Genomic DNA, 17,081 nt, shown 5'->3' on the forward strand with positions numbered 1-17,081 from the left:
CTGTGTGACCTTGGGCCATCCACTTAACTTCTTTGGGTCTTCATTTTCTGTTCTAGAAAACAGGGCTTGTCATCCATCACACCTGCTTTTGAGGGCTATATAAGAATTAAACAAGCTGATACGTGTAAGCACAGAACAGTTCCCAGCATGCCATAAGCACTCAGTAATGTTACAGCTATTATTATTTTAATATCTTTTAAAATAGATATTAGCTGTTTTATAGCTATAGAAAATAGATATTAGCTGTTTTATAGCTATAGAAAATAGATATTAGTGATTTTATAGCTATAGATAATAGCTATTAGCTATTTTAATAGATATTATCTATCTATAATATAGTAAATATTTAATAGATATTATCTATTTTAATTATCTATTAAATAACTAATAGCTATTATTATTATTTTAATATCTATCATGAATGAATGACAAATTGTGATTCTTCTCCTGTCCTCCCTAACCCCTTCTCTGCTTTATTCCTCCATTGTGAGTGGCATCATTTGACATGCCCTGTTTTACCTGCTTATTGGTTGCCTGTCTGCCCTTAGCCCATTGGCTCCATGAGGGCAGTGACTATCTGTTTGGGTCACTGTTGCGTCCCCAGTGCCCGGCCTGGTGCCCGGCACGTGGCAGGCACTCAGCACAGATGCCCAGCTCCTCACGCCTTCCCCTGTCTCTCCCTGCCCCCCAGGACTACCTGACAGACCTGATCACCAATGACAGCGTGAGCTTTTTCCGCACGTCCAAGAAGATGTACCCACACAGGCCTGTCCTCATGGTCATCAGCCACGCAGCCCCCCACGGCCCTGAGGACTCAGCCCCCCAGTACTCAGGCCTCTTCCCCAATGCGTCTCAGCACATGTAAGTTTCGGGGCACTGCCTGCAGAGCTGCTGGGTAGCACAAAGGTGGGAGGGTCAGGCGTAGTCTCAATGAGGTAATGATGGAGACAAGGCTGCCTCTTCTCTCTAATCCTCCCAGTTTAAAGAACCCAGGAACGCACAGCTGATCTCTGGGGAAACTGGGATGCAGATTCAGTAATAACAACCCAATGCAGGCGGCAAGAGTTTTTAACTTGGGACCCCACATCCTCCCAGCAAGAGGTCTGTGGATGGAACTGCATTTCAGGTGTATAGCTGTATAGTAGGTTTCCTTTGCAACCCTGTGTATTTTATTTTGCACATTTTAAAACATTCTTTTGAGAAGTGGTCTGTAGCTTCATCAGACTGCTAATATATTCACAGCCTTTATAAGCTATTGACTCCATAGCAGGCTATGTGCTAAGCCCTGTACGTTGCACTGAATCCCTGAATGTTCCCAGTGACCCTTGATGTATCAGTTATCTCTTGCTGCATAACAAGTTACCCCAAAATCGAGCAGCTTAGAACACCAACACATATTATCTCACAGTGTCTGCAAGTCAGGAATCTGGGGGAGGCCTGTCTGGAAGGTTCTAGCTCAGGGTCTCCCGAGATTGTAAAAAAGGTGTCTGCCGGAGCTGCCCCCACCTGAGGCTTGCCCGGGGCTCACTCACACGGCTGCTCCTGGACCAGCAGGTCTCTCCACAGGGCCAGTGCAGTCTTATATAACCCAATGTTGAAGTGATGCACCATCTCTGCTGTATCCTGTGGGTCACACGGGCCAGTGGTCCTATGGTGGGAGAGGGGCTACACAAGTGTGTGATTACCAGGACAGGGGGGCCATTGAGGACTCTCTTGGGGGCTGCCTGTCACACTTGGTATTCCCATTTTACCAATGAGAAAACTGAGGCACAGAGAGGAGAGGTAACTTCCCTAAGGTCACCCAGCTGGTAAATTTTAGAGCTTGAATTCAAACCCAGTCCCCATTCCTGCCTCCCATCTCTCTGCCCACCCCTCCAGTCCTCCTCCCTCCCGCTGGCTAGTAAATCTTTCTGGAAAGTTCTTGTGCTTTTCTCTGCCTCAGACCGCCTCCTGCTTAGCAGTGATGCTCAGCGGCCTTTGCTGTGACATTGGGGCGACAAGGACAGGGCTGCCTGGGGTCGGCCTGAACAGTCCGGCTGTTTAATTCTCCTTACAATCAGCGTGCATGGCCCTCCTCAGCCCCCTTGCTGTGATTGCTCCCTGACGGCGCCCAGAGTGGCTCCGAGAGGATGAGGCAGGGGCGGTGTGTTAACCCGCTGATCCCCTGGCCTCTGGGGAGGAGGATCTGACAGAGGATGATGCACTGCACTTCAGGGACCGCAGCACCCGGCTCGCTCCCCAGACGGCAGCACTGCCTCTCTGCACGTCTGCCGTGGCTGCCCCCACCCCGGCCCGTGCCTCCTGCCTGAGATGCCAGCCTCCCGGCCCCACCCGCAGCTCACTTTTGCGGGAGGGGGCGTGCGGCCCGCTCAGCCCCACCGAAGGGAGGAGCCATGGGGTGGGGGCAGGTACGCTTTGCTTCTGCCGAGTCTCCTCTAAAAGGGGTGCTGGCACCCCGCCCCCCCAGCAGCCCTGGAGTTTCATGAGGAGATTGTTTGACATCACCTGCTCATTTATTTTCCCTTTGAAATGAAAATTATAGAAATTGAACATGAGCAACGCCTGCTATTACTTACCCAGAGCACCCCCGTGCCTTATTAGGGGTGTGTTTGGAAGGCTCTCTTATCTCTGAGGTATAATCATTTTCAAAGCAAAATCCCAAACCAGAAAGTTCAGCAGCTGGGATGTTTAATTATGACAGGGGGCTGAGGCGGGAACAGAGTGCTCAGGTCAGAGTTCCAGATCTTTCCATCACAAGGCTCCTGTCAGAGACTCTCACCCCATCAAGCTTGTGCCATGTTCTCGGGCTGGGCTTGTGGGTTCTGACAAATGCCGCTCATCCCACCCCACCTGCCCAGGGCCCCATGCACTCTCCGCAGCTCTGTACACACACACAGATGCAAACAGATGCATGTAGACACACACACACACACACACACACACACACAGATACAGGCACAAATACACAAAGATACAAATAGATGCACACAGACACAGATGCACAGGACACACAGAGGCACAAAAACACAAATATACAAATAACAGATACACAGACACACACATATAGACACACAGATGCACATATAAGCACGGACGTACATACAAGCACATACACACACACACAGAGACACACATAAACATAAACACAGATGCAGACACACAAACACACAAACATGCCACTGTACAACCATACAGACATATACACACAGAAACATACACAGACATACACAGTGAGACACGGACACAGACACACAGACAAAAGACACACCCCGCCACAGCGCTTCCTTTGAAGTGCGGCATCTGACTGTGTTCACGGGCCTCTCCTTTTATCACCCACGGGAGCCAGGCCTGGGCCCTCATCCTTGAGGTGGGGGTGAGGTCAAGACTCCCGCCCTGGCCTCCAGACACACAGCGGGAGGGGCCGGAAGGGCCCCCAGCAGAAGAGGGGCTGTTATCCTTCTTCAGGCCGGTTGTGAACAAGCAGACATTCCTCGGATTCTTGAGGAGGTGAGGGTTTCGACTCTTTGTTCGGCAGGCAGCTGGGCTCATGTGAAAATGTGACACCATCCTGGGGTAGCAGGGGCAGCCCGGCCTCTAGCAGGGGACCAGCCAGCTGGCCTTGGCCCCAAGCAGGACCCCAGGCTCCACAGCCTGCTGGCCACCAGATCCTGCTCCAAGAGACACCTCCAGAGAATGGGCCTCAGAACCCAGACTCTTGACAGACTCACCCCTCACTGTTCTCAAGGGCAGACACCAGCCCAGTAGAATCTAATAGATTCAGAAATTATTGCTCAAAATTACATCCTGAATCCGGGCCCCTGGGACCACGGGAACAGTTTTCCCAAACCACCAAACAGCCCCGAGGGCATCTCTTTGTGCAGCGCCAGCCCCCAGCAGCCCCGCTCTGGTTCCTCAGTGGGGGAGGGCGGAGAGGGGAGGTGGGCTTGCTCCTGGGAATGTTCTACACACGGGTCGGGCCCTAGGCCGGCCCACAGGAGAGAGTAGCGTTTCTCATAATCAAAGGAGGCCATGGGCCCGGGTTGGATTTAGCAGCAGGAGACCAGCCAGAAACTCAAAGCAAAGTCCAGAAGGAATCTTGTGACTCACCCTCACTCTACATAGCAACGGTCTCCATAACTATCAGGCCACCACAAGCTGCAGTGTCCTTCCTTCTACCCTGGGAACATTCTGAAATTGGGAGGGGGGGGCGGGGGTTGGGCTGAGGTCCTGATGAAGGAAGGGAGTTTGGGGCCCTTATACGCTCCCCCACGCCCTGCAGCCCTTGCCCCCTTATTAGGCATCTTGAAAAGCTTTTCGTCTTCGAGCAGTGGAAACTCAGCCTCTCTTTGCAGCTTTGCCGGGGGGTGGGGGCTGGGGGTTAAGATCTGACAGGAGCCTGACCCTCAAGTATCCTCAGACCCAGAACGAGGGATGCCCGTGTCTTGTGGGGTTTCCCACTCCTGGAGCTCAGGCCCCAGCCCTGCCTTTGGCAAGTTCGTCCCCTCACTGGGCCTCCGTGTCCCCATTTCTCACACGAGGAGAATAAAAGTAGCACCAGTTCCTAGGACCATTCTGTATTAAATGAGCTAATACAGGCAAACCCTTCAGGTGTGCCCAGCGCACGGTCAGTGCTCATTTGTGGTCAAAGATTATCATGTATGGGTTCGTCTGCCATTAGGCCTCACAGCTGACCCCCCAGCAGAAGTCCCAGAGGCCCGCGGCTCCACCGTCCACTCAGAGCGTGGGCAGGTCTCCCAACTACTCTGAGCCTCTGTTTCCTCTTTTGTAAATGGGAGAGGAAACCACACAGGAAGAGTCATTGTGCCAACGAAGTCATAGAATGTGGCGTGTCCCACATGGACTCATTCAGGCGCCATCACACAGTTTTGCCTATTATGAACCTAACTTTTTAACCAGCTTCCTTTTCTTTAACCAAAATCGATTGCAAAAGGAAATTCTGTAGTCCCACCTTAATTAACCACGATTAACTCTCAGTTGCCATTCACCCGAGGTAACTGAAAAATAAGTGCAATGCTATTCAATTAGAACTGGGTGCTGTGCCCTCGGAGGGGTCCGAGCTGGAGCCTCTCTCCTTTCGGAAGGGAGACGAACAGATTCTAGAGAGGTGCTGAGGAGACCCGAGCACAGACTGAGCCTTTGGCCTTGATGTGATGGGCGTGCTGACAGGGCCGAAATGGGAGGGACGTTCTCCCCTTGGGGCTCCAGGTCCTCTGTCACTGTGTCCCCCGCTCTTCCCACGTGCACGCCCCACCCTAAGAGCGATGCTGACCTAACCTAGAGCAGAGCCCCCAGCGCAGCGGCGTCCGGATGGGAGAGGTTTCACCCTGGGCTTCAGGGTGGCTGCTCCCCCAGGTGTGGGGGGGTCTGGGGGGCAGCGCCCAGGCACCCCCAGCCTCACCTGACCTCTCTGCACGTCTGCCTGCCAGCACCCCAAGCTACAACTACGCGCCCAACCCCGACAAGCACTGGATCATGCGCTACACGGGCCCCATGAAGCCCATCCACATGCAGTTCACCAACATGCTACAGCGCAAGCGCCTGCAGACCCTCCTGTCCGTGGACGACTCCATGGAGACGGTAGGCTGCCCTCCTCCCGAGCATCCTCCCAGCCCCGCGGCCACACCAGGCCTGCAGCCTCCCTGGCCTTCCCTCACCACCTCCCAACCCCCAGCATTATCAGCTGGAGAGGAGTGGAAACAGGCAGAAGGAAAAGGCGCTGTCGTGATCCAGACGAAACCCCTGCCCTCGGGGAACTTGTGTTCCAGCTCTGGTCTGTTCACGGCAGTAGCCACGTATAGCTCCGTACACTTTCTAACAGTTTTATGGAGATGTAATTCACATACCACACAGCTCACCCAATTCAAGTGTACATTTCAGTGGTTTTCGTCTATTTGCAGGGTTGCACGATCATCACCACCGTCGATTTTAGAACAGTTTCATCACCGCAAACAGAAACCCCGCAGCCTTTAGCCATCACCCCCAAACTCCCCTCACCCCTCTGCCTTAGGCAACCGCTCTTCTACTTCGGGTCTCTGTGGATTTGCGTATTTTGGACCTTTCATATAAAGGGAATCCTACAATATGTGGTTTTTTGTATCTGGCTTCTTTCACTTAGTATGATGACTTCAAGGTTCATCCAGATGGAAGCAAGTGTCAGTGCTTCATTTTTTTTTTTTATCGCTGAAAAATATTCTGTTGCATGGATATATATATTTAAATTTATCCATGACTATTTAAATTCAGTAAAGTACAATAAAATTTAACATTTAGTTCCCCAGCTGCACTGGCCACAGTTGAAGTGCTGAATAGCCGTGCGTAGCTGATGCCACAGGTGTTAAGATTGCCGGCATCGTGGAGAGCACTTTTGGACGACACTGTTGTAGAGCACAGACTCCGGTCCCAGGCCAGTCATTCAGTCATTCACTCACTCACTCATTCATCCAACAGCATCTACTGAGCACCAGCACACACGGGACACGGCAGGGAACAAGATGACAGACATCCCCGCCCTGATGGAGTGTACATTCCACCAATAAGTAGAAGGGAGAGGTGAGAAGCGCTGGGAAGAAAAGTAAAGGCAGACCCGAAGGGACAGGAGGTGGGGAGGCTACAGTGATTCCTGGGTCAGCCCCAGGGGACAGTTGAGCAAAGACCCGAAGCAGGTGAGGGCCGGGGCCTGAGACCCCAGGACATTGTCACATTGGGGAACAGCAGGCTGGGCGCACTGCCTGCCTCCCCTCCCCGCATCCTCACCACCTCGCCTACATTTCAGATTTACAACATGCTGGTGGAGACAGGCGAGCTGGACAACACGTACATCGTGTACACTGCCGACCACGGCTACCACATCGGCCAGTTCGGCCTGGTGAAGGGGAAGTCCATGCCGTACGAGTTCGACATCAGGGTCCCGTTCTACGTGAGGGGCCCCAACGTGGAGGCCGGCTCACTGTAAGTGCATCACCCCCCCGCACCCCGCAGCACCTCAGAGTCCCAGGGAGGCCTCCAGGCTCCGCTGGTACCTGGATGGGTAAGCAGCAGGTGGCTCAGCGGGCAGCCTTGAGCCACTTCCCTGGGTGGCACACAATTCGGCAGGTGGACCTCGGTGCCAGGCGAAACAGTGATGATGCCCCCCGGGGTGGATTGCATACCCCTTTGTTGGGGGAGGAGAGGCCAGGAGCTGTTAGCACCTGTGAAAACAGATTGTTCGTGGTGGGCACTGTGCCAGGGAATCAGGGAGTGGGACTGTGTGTGTATCACCACCAGCACGTGGAGATGCCACTTCCACTTCTGTCTGGTCGGAGCAATCTGTGGGTCTGGTGGTCGTCAGGGAGGAGCCTGGCCACCTTGGCCCTGGCGGCGTTATCCCCTGAGATCAGCTGAGCCAGCTCGGCCACAGTGCTAAGGGAAATAGCCTCCCCCGCCCCCATTCTTCCCCGAGGACCACGTGGGCCCTCGGCCAGCATCGCCCTTGGTTTAGCCTTTGAAATGACACCTTCTGGCAGCAAAAATGCCATGTCTGGGGCAGGGAAGGGTAGAAAGGCCAGTAATCATAGCGGCAGCCTCCTCAGATCAGCTGGGATGTTATAGAGACCAACTGGAATGGTGTTTTGAAACGCAGATAAATCACTGTTCAGGTACTCATCGGCTCTCACTTCCATCCGAGCCGAGAACACAGAGAGGCACTCACTTGGCTCGCTGCAGAATTCCTCCCGAAAGGGCGTTGGCGGTGCTGTCTTGGGACCAAGATGTTCCCACCGCCTGGGATGTTTGGTGGAAATTCCAGAGGGCAGGCGGTGTGAGCTCTCGTGCAGCCTCATCGCTCTTCCACTGCCAACCGCATCAAATCCCTCCCTGTCTGGATTTCAGGGTCCCCGCCTATGGTAATAGCTATTATGATAATAGCTGTGCTACTATAGTGCTTATTCTTCAAGCTTTGGTCTAAGCACTTTATATCCAGGTAATTCACTTAAGCATGACAACAACCCTATAAAGTAGATGCTAGTATTATCCCTGTTTTAAACGCAGAGAAGTGGAGACACAGATTAACTTGCCCGAGGTTACACGGCACAGAACATAAGGAGCTGGAATTCGTCTCAAAACTGGGTTTCTGATATTTGTGAATGTTTTTCCTTATTAGGTAAGATTATATGACCATTAAAGTCATTGGGATTATTTGCTTTCGAAAAGAGAAGGTGGACAGAACTATAATCCAGCATCTTTGATTGCATTGGTCAGCCTCAGACTCTGTGATCTGGTTCTCAGGACCCAAAACCTCAGAGTGCTAATGTCAAATTTGGGGCGGTTAGCCAGAACTCCTTGGGTTGTGAGCAGAAATGACTCTCAAAATGAACAAGGCAAATAAAATAAGATATAAGGAATGCAGTCACTGAAGTAACTGGGAAGTCCGAGGTTAGCTCTGGCTTCAGGCATGGCTGGATCCAGCAGTCACACAGTGACAACAGGAAGCTCTCATTTTCCATCTCTCAGTCCTGCTTCCTCTGAATTGGCTTCATTCTCAGGCTAGCTTTTCTCTTGTGGTGGCAGGGTCACCACAGCCCCAGACTTTTAAGCCGTCTGGCTTGGGAAACCAACCGGTGAACAGAAGCCCTGAGGCTGCCTCTCACTGGCCTGACTCGGGTCACATGTCCATCCCTGAACCAATCACTGTGGCCAGGGTAACAGAAAACCTGGAGTGACCAGGCTGAGTGCATCAGGTGGTGGGATCTGAATGGGACCTGGCACTTCCTCCAGAATTAGAGGCTATTCCCACCAAGTAAGGCATGGGTGCTGGGTGGGAAAGTTCTATCCATCCCACCCAGCCTGAGGGGAGCCAGACCCCTGGACAGCCTCACGTCGATCCAGCTGCTGGTTGGCAGCATTCACCCTAGCGCCCCCTCACCCAGTGGTCTTTTCCAGCCCCCTCTTCTTGCCTGATGAAGTGGTCACGCCTCTCGCTAGCTTCAAGCCCTCCACCCACACAGCTTCACCCACCTTCCCCAGCTTCACTCCCACAATCCCCACAGCACACCTGGCTACCTGTCCAGTGTTCACAAGGTGCTGGGCTAGGGAGAGGGAAGAGGTGAAAGACATCAGAAACCCTCAGACCCAGGCCCTGCCCCGAAGCCCCAGGGAACTGGGTGGGGGCAGGGAGGGCACTGCACCACCCCCATCCAACAGGTGTGGGCCCTGTGCTGAGCACAGCCTGGAAGTCAGAACACCCCAAGCAGAAACAGAACACAGGAAAAGAGACAGACACATGGTAGAGATAACTGACAAAATTCACTTACCTAACAGTTATTGAGCACCTGCTGTGTGCTCTAAGTGTAAAAGCACTATAGATACAGAAGTGGACAAGATAGACAAGAGTGTCTGCCTTCCGATTAGATTCTAATTGGGCAGTAGACAATCAACCAGATAAATGAGTAAAATATATAGTGAAATGGGAGGGTGACAAGGCTTCAGGAGCAAGACAGAGCAAAGAAGGGGCAGAGCATGGGGAGGGGTGCAGTTCTAAATAGGGTCCTCAGGAAGGGCCTTGTATCAGTAATCTGTGCTGTGTAACAAATTACTAGAAACTTAGCATCTGAAAGCAACACACATGTATTATCTCAGAGTTTCTGGGGCTCAGAAGTCTAGGCCCAGCTTCGCTTGGTCCTCTGCTTAGGCTGAAATCAAGGCATCAGCCAGGGCTACTGTCTCATCCGGAGGCTCAACTGGGGAAGGACCCGTTTCCTTGCTCATGGGGCCGTTCAAGTGCAAATAGAGGACTTGAACTCACACAGCCTGCCTCGCCGAGTATTCACCAGGTGTCCTTGCTGGGGGTGAATTTGTGGCAGCTTGCTTCTTCAAACACAACCAGGGAGAAAAAGAAATGGAGGGACAGCTAACAAGACAGAGTCGTATGTCACGCCACATCACCAAGGTCTGACATGCCATCACATTTGCCATGTTCTGTCGGTTTGGCCCACCCTCACGGGGAAGGGATCACAGGAGGGTGTGAACTCCAGAGTGTGGGGATCTCGGGGCCAATCGGTAATCATCGAGTGAAGGTGCTCACTGGGGTCTGGAGGAGGGACACTCAGGCAGAGGGGACACCAGGGCAGAGGCCCTGAGGCCGGACTGTGCTCGGCCTTCTAGGAACAGCAAGGGGGCCAGTATTTGCATCAGAGGCTCTGAGGAGGGTCCAGGGGCAGGTCCAGGGTTTGGGCTGTGTCTCAAAGGAGGGTGTCCTTTGTTCAGGGAGTGTGGGCAGGCAGGCATTCCCAGCAGAAGAAACAGACACGTAGAAGCCAGGTGGGGCCTGTGAGTCACAGCCCCCCGTGGTGGTGTGGAGGGCACAGAAGGTGAGGGGTGGGGTTCAGCTGAATTGGGGGCCCAGAGGGGAGCTTTGAAGGCTGAGGTGCAGGGGAGTGACCCCACTGATGGCAGCTCTCCCACCTCCAGGGCATCAGCCTCTGGCGACCTCCAGCCCTCCAGCCCTTCCTCTCTTGAGACAGGCTGGGTCACCTCTGCCCAGGTGACCGAGTCCTGCTCTCTCCGCCTCCCTCAGGAATCCCCACATCGTCCTCAACATCGACCTGGCCCCCACCATCCTGGACATTGCAGGGCTGGACATCCCCTCAGATATGGACGGGAAATCCATCCTCAAGCTGCTGGACACAGAGCGGCCAGCGAATCGGTGAGGGGGCAGGGTGGGTGCCAGGGCACCAGGCATCCTGAACTGCATGAACTCGTGGCCAAGCCGTGTGGGTCTGGGGGCGGGGTATCTCCAAGGTCAGGAGCTGGGGTTCTAGGGCCCCACATCCCGACCACTTACCTGCTGTGGGAGAGAAGGAAGCTCTCTCTCTGAGTCCACCTTCCCTGCTAGAATATGGCCATGGGGACCAGTTGAGGACCCTCCAGAGCTAAAATTGTGTGAAACGTGAAACAATAGCCACAGCAATGGGAGTTAACAATAACTAAGCACTTACTGTATGCCAGGCCTTGTTCTGAGTGCTTTGCAGGGGATTTTATCAGTAACCCAGAGAGGTGGGTGTTATTATGATCCCATCTTACCAATTTGGAAATTGAATCCAGAGAGGTCAAGTGACTTGTCAGAGGTCTTTTGGCAGGTCTAGACCCGACTCCGGACAATCAGACTCTAGGCTAGAGGCTGCACTCTTAAGTACCACATTCTATGGCTATAATGGCGATGGTGTGATGGGAACATATTCCTAGGTGTCCTGGAGGCAGAAAAAAGAATAGTGCTGGTAGCAAAAAATAGGTGGGAAGGTGAGCCGAGTCTGGCGGGGACGGTAAAGGAGAAGGACACAGTCGCTGGCATGGCAGCAGCGACATCTAGTGGCCACCAGTGTAACTGCCCACCAAGTTAACAGCCCCACAGCAGTGATGCAACCTCGTTTGTACCTTCTGCAGCTCAGGGGGTCCAACCCTGGTGGGCACTGTCTTTCCACGTCTTAGTGTTCTGTAGGGGCCTCCTCCCTCTGACTAGGAGGTTTCCTGAGCTGTCAGGGTACAAAATGGGCCTGTTTTGGGGGGTGGGGGCACTGGGTTGGGAGCCAGGACACAGGGGAGTCAGGTCTAGGACAGAAGCTTCCTCTCTCAGCCTGAGGCCCCATCTGGGAAATGGAAATGGTAAAGTGAAACTACATGAAATGCACACGTAAATTGCACAAATCCAACTACAAAGGATCAAAGGGAAAAAAAAAAAAAAACGTAATTAACCTGAAGTCAGGACAAACCATTTCATCTGGTGCTGAACTAAAGAGGAAGTGATCTCTTCCAGCACTGGGGGACTGTTGGACTTCCCGGAGGCGTGGAGATGTACACACACGACTGTGTGTGACTTAGAGAGACTTTGATCTGGGCCCTTTCTGCCCCATGTACCTTCAGACCCAAGTCTCTGGGGAAACGCAGCTCTGCCCTGGGGGCGTGAGCATCCCCCACTCACCCTGACTGCCCCCAGGGTCTGTGCTGATGGTGAATCAAGGCTGGCCCCGAGCACCATCCCTGCTTTCTGGGAGGATGGAGGGAACACACCACCCCCCCACATTGATGAGAAGGCGGAAGTGTGCTTTTTTTCCCCCAGGTTTCACTTGAAAAAGAAGATGAGGGTCTGGCGGGACTCCTTCCTGGTGGAGAGAGGGTGAGTGCCAGAGCCTGGAGGTGCCGCCTCAGGGCATTGGAACAGCGGCACCCAAGCAACCCCCACCTGCCCTGTCCCAGGAAGGGCCTGGCAGCCCCACCTGCACCGGTGATGTTGAAGATCTTACTGTCGAGGGCAGGAGGGACCCCAATGCTATTATGCTACCTTCCACCAGGGGCTGGGAGTCTGTGTCCACAGCCCCCTATCCACAGGGAAACCCATGCGATGTTCCTATGGTTGGTATGGAATTTGCATCTGGAGACCACCTGTACTCTTCAGACATGTATTGTCCTGCCTATACAATATCTTACGTGCTTTTTAATTTATTGCCAACTCATGTAATTTGGGAGGATTCTTATAAAATCCCCATTTCTTAAGTCTGCTGACAATCAGAAGATGTGGCCCGGCTGGACCTGCATCCTCTGTGGTGACCCTATACCAGAGCTGAGTGGGGCCACGCGCTCCTCCAGAGCGGGAGGGGCCAGGCCTACTTCTACTCTCTTCCCCACAGCAAACTGCTCCACAAGAGGGACAGTGACAAGGTGGATGCCCAGGAGGAGAACTTCCTGCCCAAGTACCAGCGCGTGAAAGACCTGTGTCAGCGGGCCGAGTACCAGACCGCGTGTGAGCAGCTGGGGCAGGTGAGGATGCTCGACCGGTGCCCTGGGGCTGGGGACGGTACCCCTCCCGTCCCTCCTTTCCTCCCGATGGCCACCCCTCCAAACAAACCGTGGCAGGCCTGCTCCTCAGCCTTTAGACCAGCAGGGCCAGTGCCCCTGCTGATGTGTGAGATGCAGGGTGATGCCAGGTGGTACAGGCAACACTCAGAAAGCCCTTCCACTCCTGCTCACACCAGAGGAAAAGTCTCCTGTGGGCGCACGTGTGTCTTCAGCTGCTCTGTGACTCTTGCCGTCTTTAACAAAGACACAGCTGGCCTCTGCACAATATGTATGCAGTTAAATAACTATTTCCATTCTATTCACTCTCCCAGATCATCATTGTGGCTGGTTTTCCACATATATAGGAATAATAGGAAATTACCTTTTTAAGTAAAGAAGTTTAAGTTTTAAAGAGTGAATTGATTTCAAGAGACCTATCAAGGCAATTTATGATCCAAATAGTATTTAGAGAAGCAGAAACTGTGACACGTTTGGGAGAGTCTGAACTAGGATTTTCTGAGACCTGGGAGGCCAAGGTGGGCTCTGGAGAGGAGAGGGGAGGGGTGGGGGCAAGGCCTTGTAAAGAGGGACTCAAGCAGGAGGCAAGGCTCAGGGCGAGAGGAGGGCCTATGAGCAAGGAGGGCAGGCAGGGGGTGGCCTGGCCTGGCCCGGGGGGACCGGAGGTGCTTCCCCCCCTCGGTCTGTGAACTGGGACTTTGAGTTCATCCACAGCGGCTCAGGCCTGGAGACACGTGCCCATTTCAGCAGCAGCAATAAGTAAAACCAGGGCCTCCACGTGCCGTTCCTCATTAATAGACCAAGGCTGCCAAGGCCCTCCCTGCTCCCACCCCCACCCCCAGCGCCGCTGCCCGTCTCATGCTGCGCCTTCTGGGAAGGCCCCTCCCTGCGCACGAACCACGCCCTCCGGCCCTGGTCCTTCTCTTAGCGGGGCCTCCCCGCGACTGGACTCACACTCAGCCACAGCGCATCACCCTGGGTACCATTTCTGTGCTCCTCCCACCGTGGACAGATGTCCACCCATCACGGAGCAGCTAGTTCCAGGCATGCAGCCCATGTGAGCCCGTGTCCAGCCAGGGCCGCGAGAGGGAAGTTTCCGGGGTGGACGGGAACAGGGGGGGACAGTGGCCAGTTTGGGGCAACGGCTGAGCAGGCGGGCCCAGGCCCGGCAGGCTGAGGCCCCGGCGTGTCTTGCAGAAGTGGCAGTGCGTAGAGGACGCCTCGGGGAAGCTGAAGCTGCACAAGTGCAAGGGCCCCGCACGGCCCGGGGGCAGGGCCCTCTCCAACCTGGTCCCCAAGTACTACGCGCAGGGCAGCGAGGCCTGTGTCTGTGACAGCGGAGATGAGCAGCTCAGCCTGGCCGGACGCCGCAAGAAGCTCTTCAAGAAGAGTAAGTGGGACAGGATGGGGGTGGGGGGGGGGGGGGGCGGCACCTAGGCAGCCCCAGTTGTTTATTCAAACAAATCCACGTCTCACCCCTCACGATCCACCCCTCCCAAGGGGGCAGAGAGTAATAAAGAAGAAAGATAAGCAGGCAGTGTGTCAGGAGCTGAGAAAAGCAGGAGCATAAGAGAAAGTGAGGAGAGAGGGATACAGCCCCAGGCCACGTGGCGGGGCCCCTCTGAGACTGGAAGCCCCCAGAGGGTTTTGAGCAGAGAAGCCAGGATCAGATTTGTTTTTTCAAAGAATCCCTCCAGCTGCGCTGCAGGCACTGGACGGGGGCACTTGCAAAGTGGCACAAAATTTCGAGTCGCCCAGCATGCAGGCTCCCAGCCAAGGTCGAGCCAAGACAATGCTCTGCTTTCTCCTTTCAGCCCTCACGTCTACTTAGTGTCATGTTTGTGGCATTTCATACCTTTTTGCGGTGATTGCACTATCTAAAATGGCCCCAAGATGGCGCTGACATCCTGTGTCTGGTCCCCAAGCCCAGGGCGACTGTGATGAGCTTTACCGGGGGGAACACGTGGGTGAGATAAGCTTCGTTCAGTCTTGGTGCTGCTGCCGTGAGTTCAATGTCGGTGAATGAACATGTGCATTAAATCGGGTGTCTTTAAACAGACATGACAGAGACACACATGCAGTAAGGTTCTGTATTGATGGTAAATGAGCATGTTGTGACCCCAGGCTCGCAGGAATCTAACCCGGTTTTCCCCCCGGGAGCAGTGGTTCCATACCTGCTAGTTCAGCGTCAAAGTGATGCTGTAGAACAGAACCACTGTGAATAATGGGAATCAACTGTACAGTTGATCTTTGAACTCCATGGGTCCGCTTGCTCGCAGATATTCTTTAATAGTTAAAAACTATAGTTCTTCACAGCCTGTAGTTGGTTGAACCCACAGATGCAGAGAAACCATGGATACAGTGGGCTGACTGTAGGTTATACACAGATGAACCCCACGTTGTTCAAGGGTCAACTGTACTTTGCAGGGGGGAAGAGCCCCTCCATCCCAACTGGAGAAGCTGGCTTGGCCTCCTCACCTCCCCCCAGCAGGGGCTGAAGAAGGACAGAAAGTTAGAAAACCAGTGAGCAGAGGAGGGGAGGGGGGACGTCCTCTCGACCTGGCTGAAAGACTCAGCTGTCACACTGGGTGGTCGTGGACCCATTCTGAGGGTCAGCTCCCCTGGGAAGCACGCTCCCTGCCCAATGTTCAAATGAGGATGTGCCTGGGCTTTGAGGATGCTCGGCGGACTGCTGGGTGCCACGGTTTCAGCAAGATGGGTCCCCGGCTAGAATGTCCCCTCCAGAACTGGCCATTGCCCAGGCCACCCATTGCTCTAGCCCCCTGACCTAAGGGGAGTCAAAGCCTAATTAGAGATATTAGTTCTGTTCTCTTTCATTGTGATACAATATGCATTACCTAACATTTGCCATCTTAACCGTTTCTAACTGTAGAGTTCAGTGGCTTTACATACACAGATTGTTGTGCAGCCATCACCAGCTCTCTTCATCTGGCAAAACTCAAGCTCGGTACCCATGAAACAGCAACTCCCCAGCATCCCTCCCCTGGCAACCACCCATCCTCTGCTTTCTCTGAATTTGACTGTTCCAGGTACTTCATATAAGCAGAATCACACACAATTTGTCCTCTTGTGACTGGCTTACTTCACTTGGCATAATGTCCTCAAGGTTCATCCATGTTGTAGCCTGTGTCAGAATTCCCTTCGTTTTTCAGGGTGAATCACATTCCCTTGTAGCCTAATTAGAGACTGGGTGTCGGCGACAGGTTCAGAGGTCTCCTCCTGTCCTTGCAGAGGACGCCTTGGTTACAGAGCAGGTGTGTCTCCGTAATGACCCGGCTCCTGCCTCAGATGGCACTTCCCAACTGATGGTCCCACATTATAACTCCTCACAAGCTGATTAGTAACTCCTAAGCTAATCCTTTTTTAGCCGAATGAAATGATTGGTTTCCACGTTGAATTACACAGCTAACATCTTGCGGCAGCATGTGGCACGTTGGGTAATCTTTAAATAAGATGAGAACCTGCGACTCAGTTAAGCCTTTATTTTTTTCCTATTAATTCTTAGAGGAGAGAACATTGCACCTAAATAACTGAGACTCGGCTCAACCCAGGCCCTCCTGTGAGGACGGTGTGACATCACAGCATCCTGGGAGCAAGGCAAGGGTGGCTCCTTAAGCAGACAGGAAAGGCCAGCTCACACGGCCGCCTGGGGGACTAAGGCCCCGTCGCCTGGCCCAACATCCTTCCTCCTGCACCTGCCTGCCAGCCAGCAAGATGCTCTCTGCCACTCCTTTCTGAGCGGCCAGCCTAGAGCAGGTGTTCTCAACTGGGGGTGATTTTGCCCCCCAAGGATACTTGGCGGTGTGGTGACATTTCTGGCTGTCGTAATTGCATGTGATGGGCAGCAGGAGGTGTGCTGCTGGCATCCAGTGGGTAGAAACTGTGGATGCTGCAAAGCATCCTGTGAGGTACAGTCAGTCTCCCACAGCCAAGGCTTGCCCAGCCCCAAAGTGTAGCCAGTTTTGAGGTTGAGACACGCTGACTCAGATCAGCTCGGACCCTGACCCAGTGGGGTGTGGGTTGTGAGGTGAAGAAGCAGGCAGGGCAGCCAACCCAGAACAGAGGGGAGACCCAGGCCCCGGGGAGGAGATGAGGACTCAGGCGATGGGTCTAGGTGGCTGGTGTTTCTATAATTTTTTTTATTTATTTTTTTATTTTATTTTATTTTGCTGCATTGGGTCTTTGTTGCTGCACACGGGCTTTCTCTAGTTGTGACG

The 17,081-nt window shown here is 53.6% G+C and overlaps 1 protein-coding gene across 6 annotated transcripts in view; it reads left to right on the top strand.

The window, feature by feature from the left end:
• SULF2 (sulfatase 2) overlaps positions 1 to 17,081 on the top strand; it is a 149,615-nt gene that overhangs the window by 100,771 nt on the left and 31,763 nt on the right. For all 6 annotated transcript variants that reach the window (XM_057703030.1, XM_057703029.1, XM_057703031.1 and 3 more), the window contains 7 exons: positions 692 to 861; positions 5,448 to 5,598; positions 6,794 to 6,969; positions 10,571 to 10,699; positions 12,110 to 12,166; positions 12,678 to 12,807; positions 14,041 to 14,233. In XM_057703030.1, the coding sequence (XP_057559013.1) occupies positions 692 to 861; positions 5,448 to 5,598; positions 6,794 to 6,969; positions 10,571 to 10,699; positions 12,110 to 12,166; positions 12,678 to 12,807; positions 14,041 to 14,233 (1,006 nt within the window). The remainder of the gene's footprint in view (positions 1 to 691; positions 862 to 5,447; positions 5,599 to 6,793; positions 6,970 to 10,570; positions 10,700 to 12,109; positions 12,167 to 12,677; positions 12,808 to 14,040; positions 14,234 to 17,081) is intronic.

Source organism: Hippopotamus amphibius, chromosome 12 (assembly GCF_030028045.1).
Source record: "Hippopotamus amphibius kiboko isolate mHipAmp2 chromosome 12, mHipAmp2.hap2, whole genome shotgun sequence".
NCBI classification, from domain to species: Eukaryota; Metazoa; Chordata; class Mammalia; order Artiodactyla; family Hippopotamidae; genus Hippopotamus; species Hippopotamus amphibius.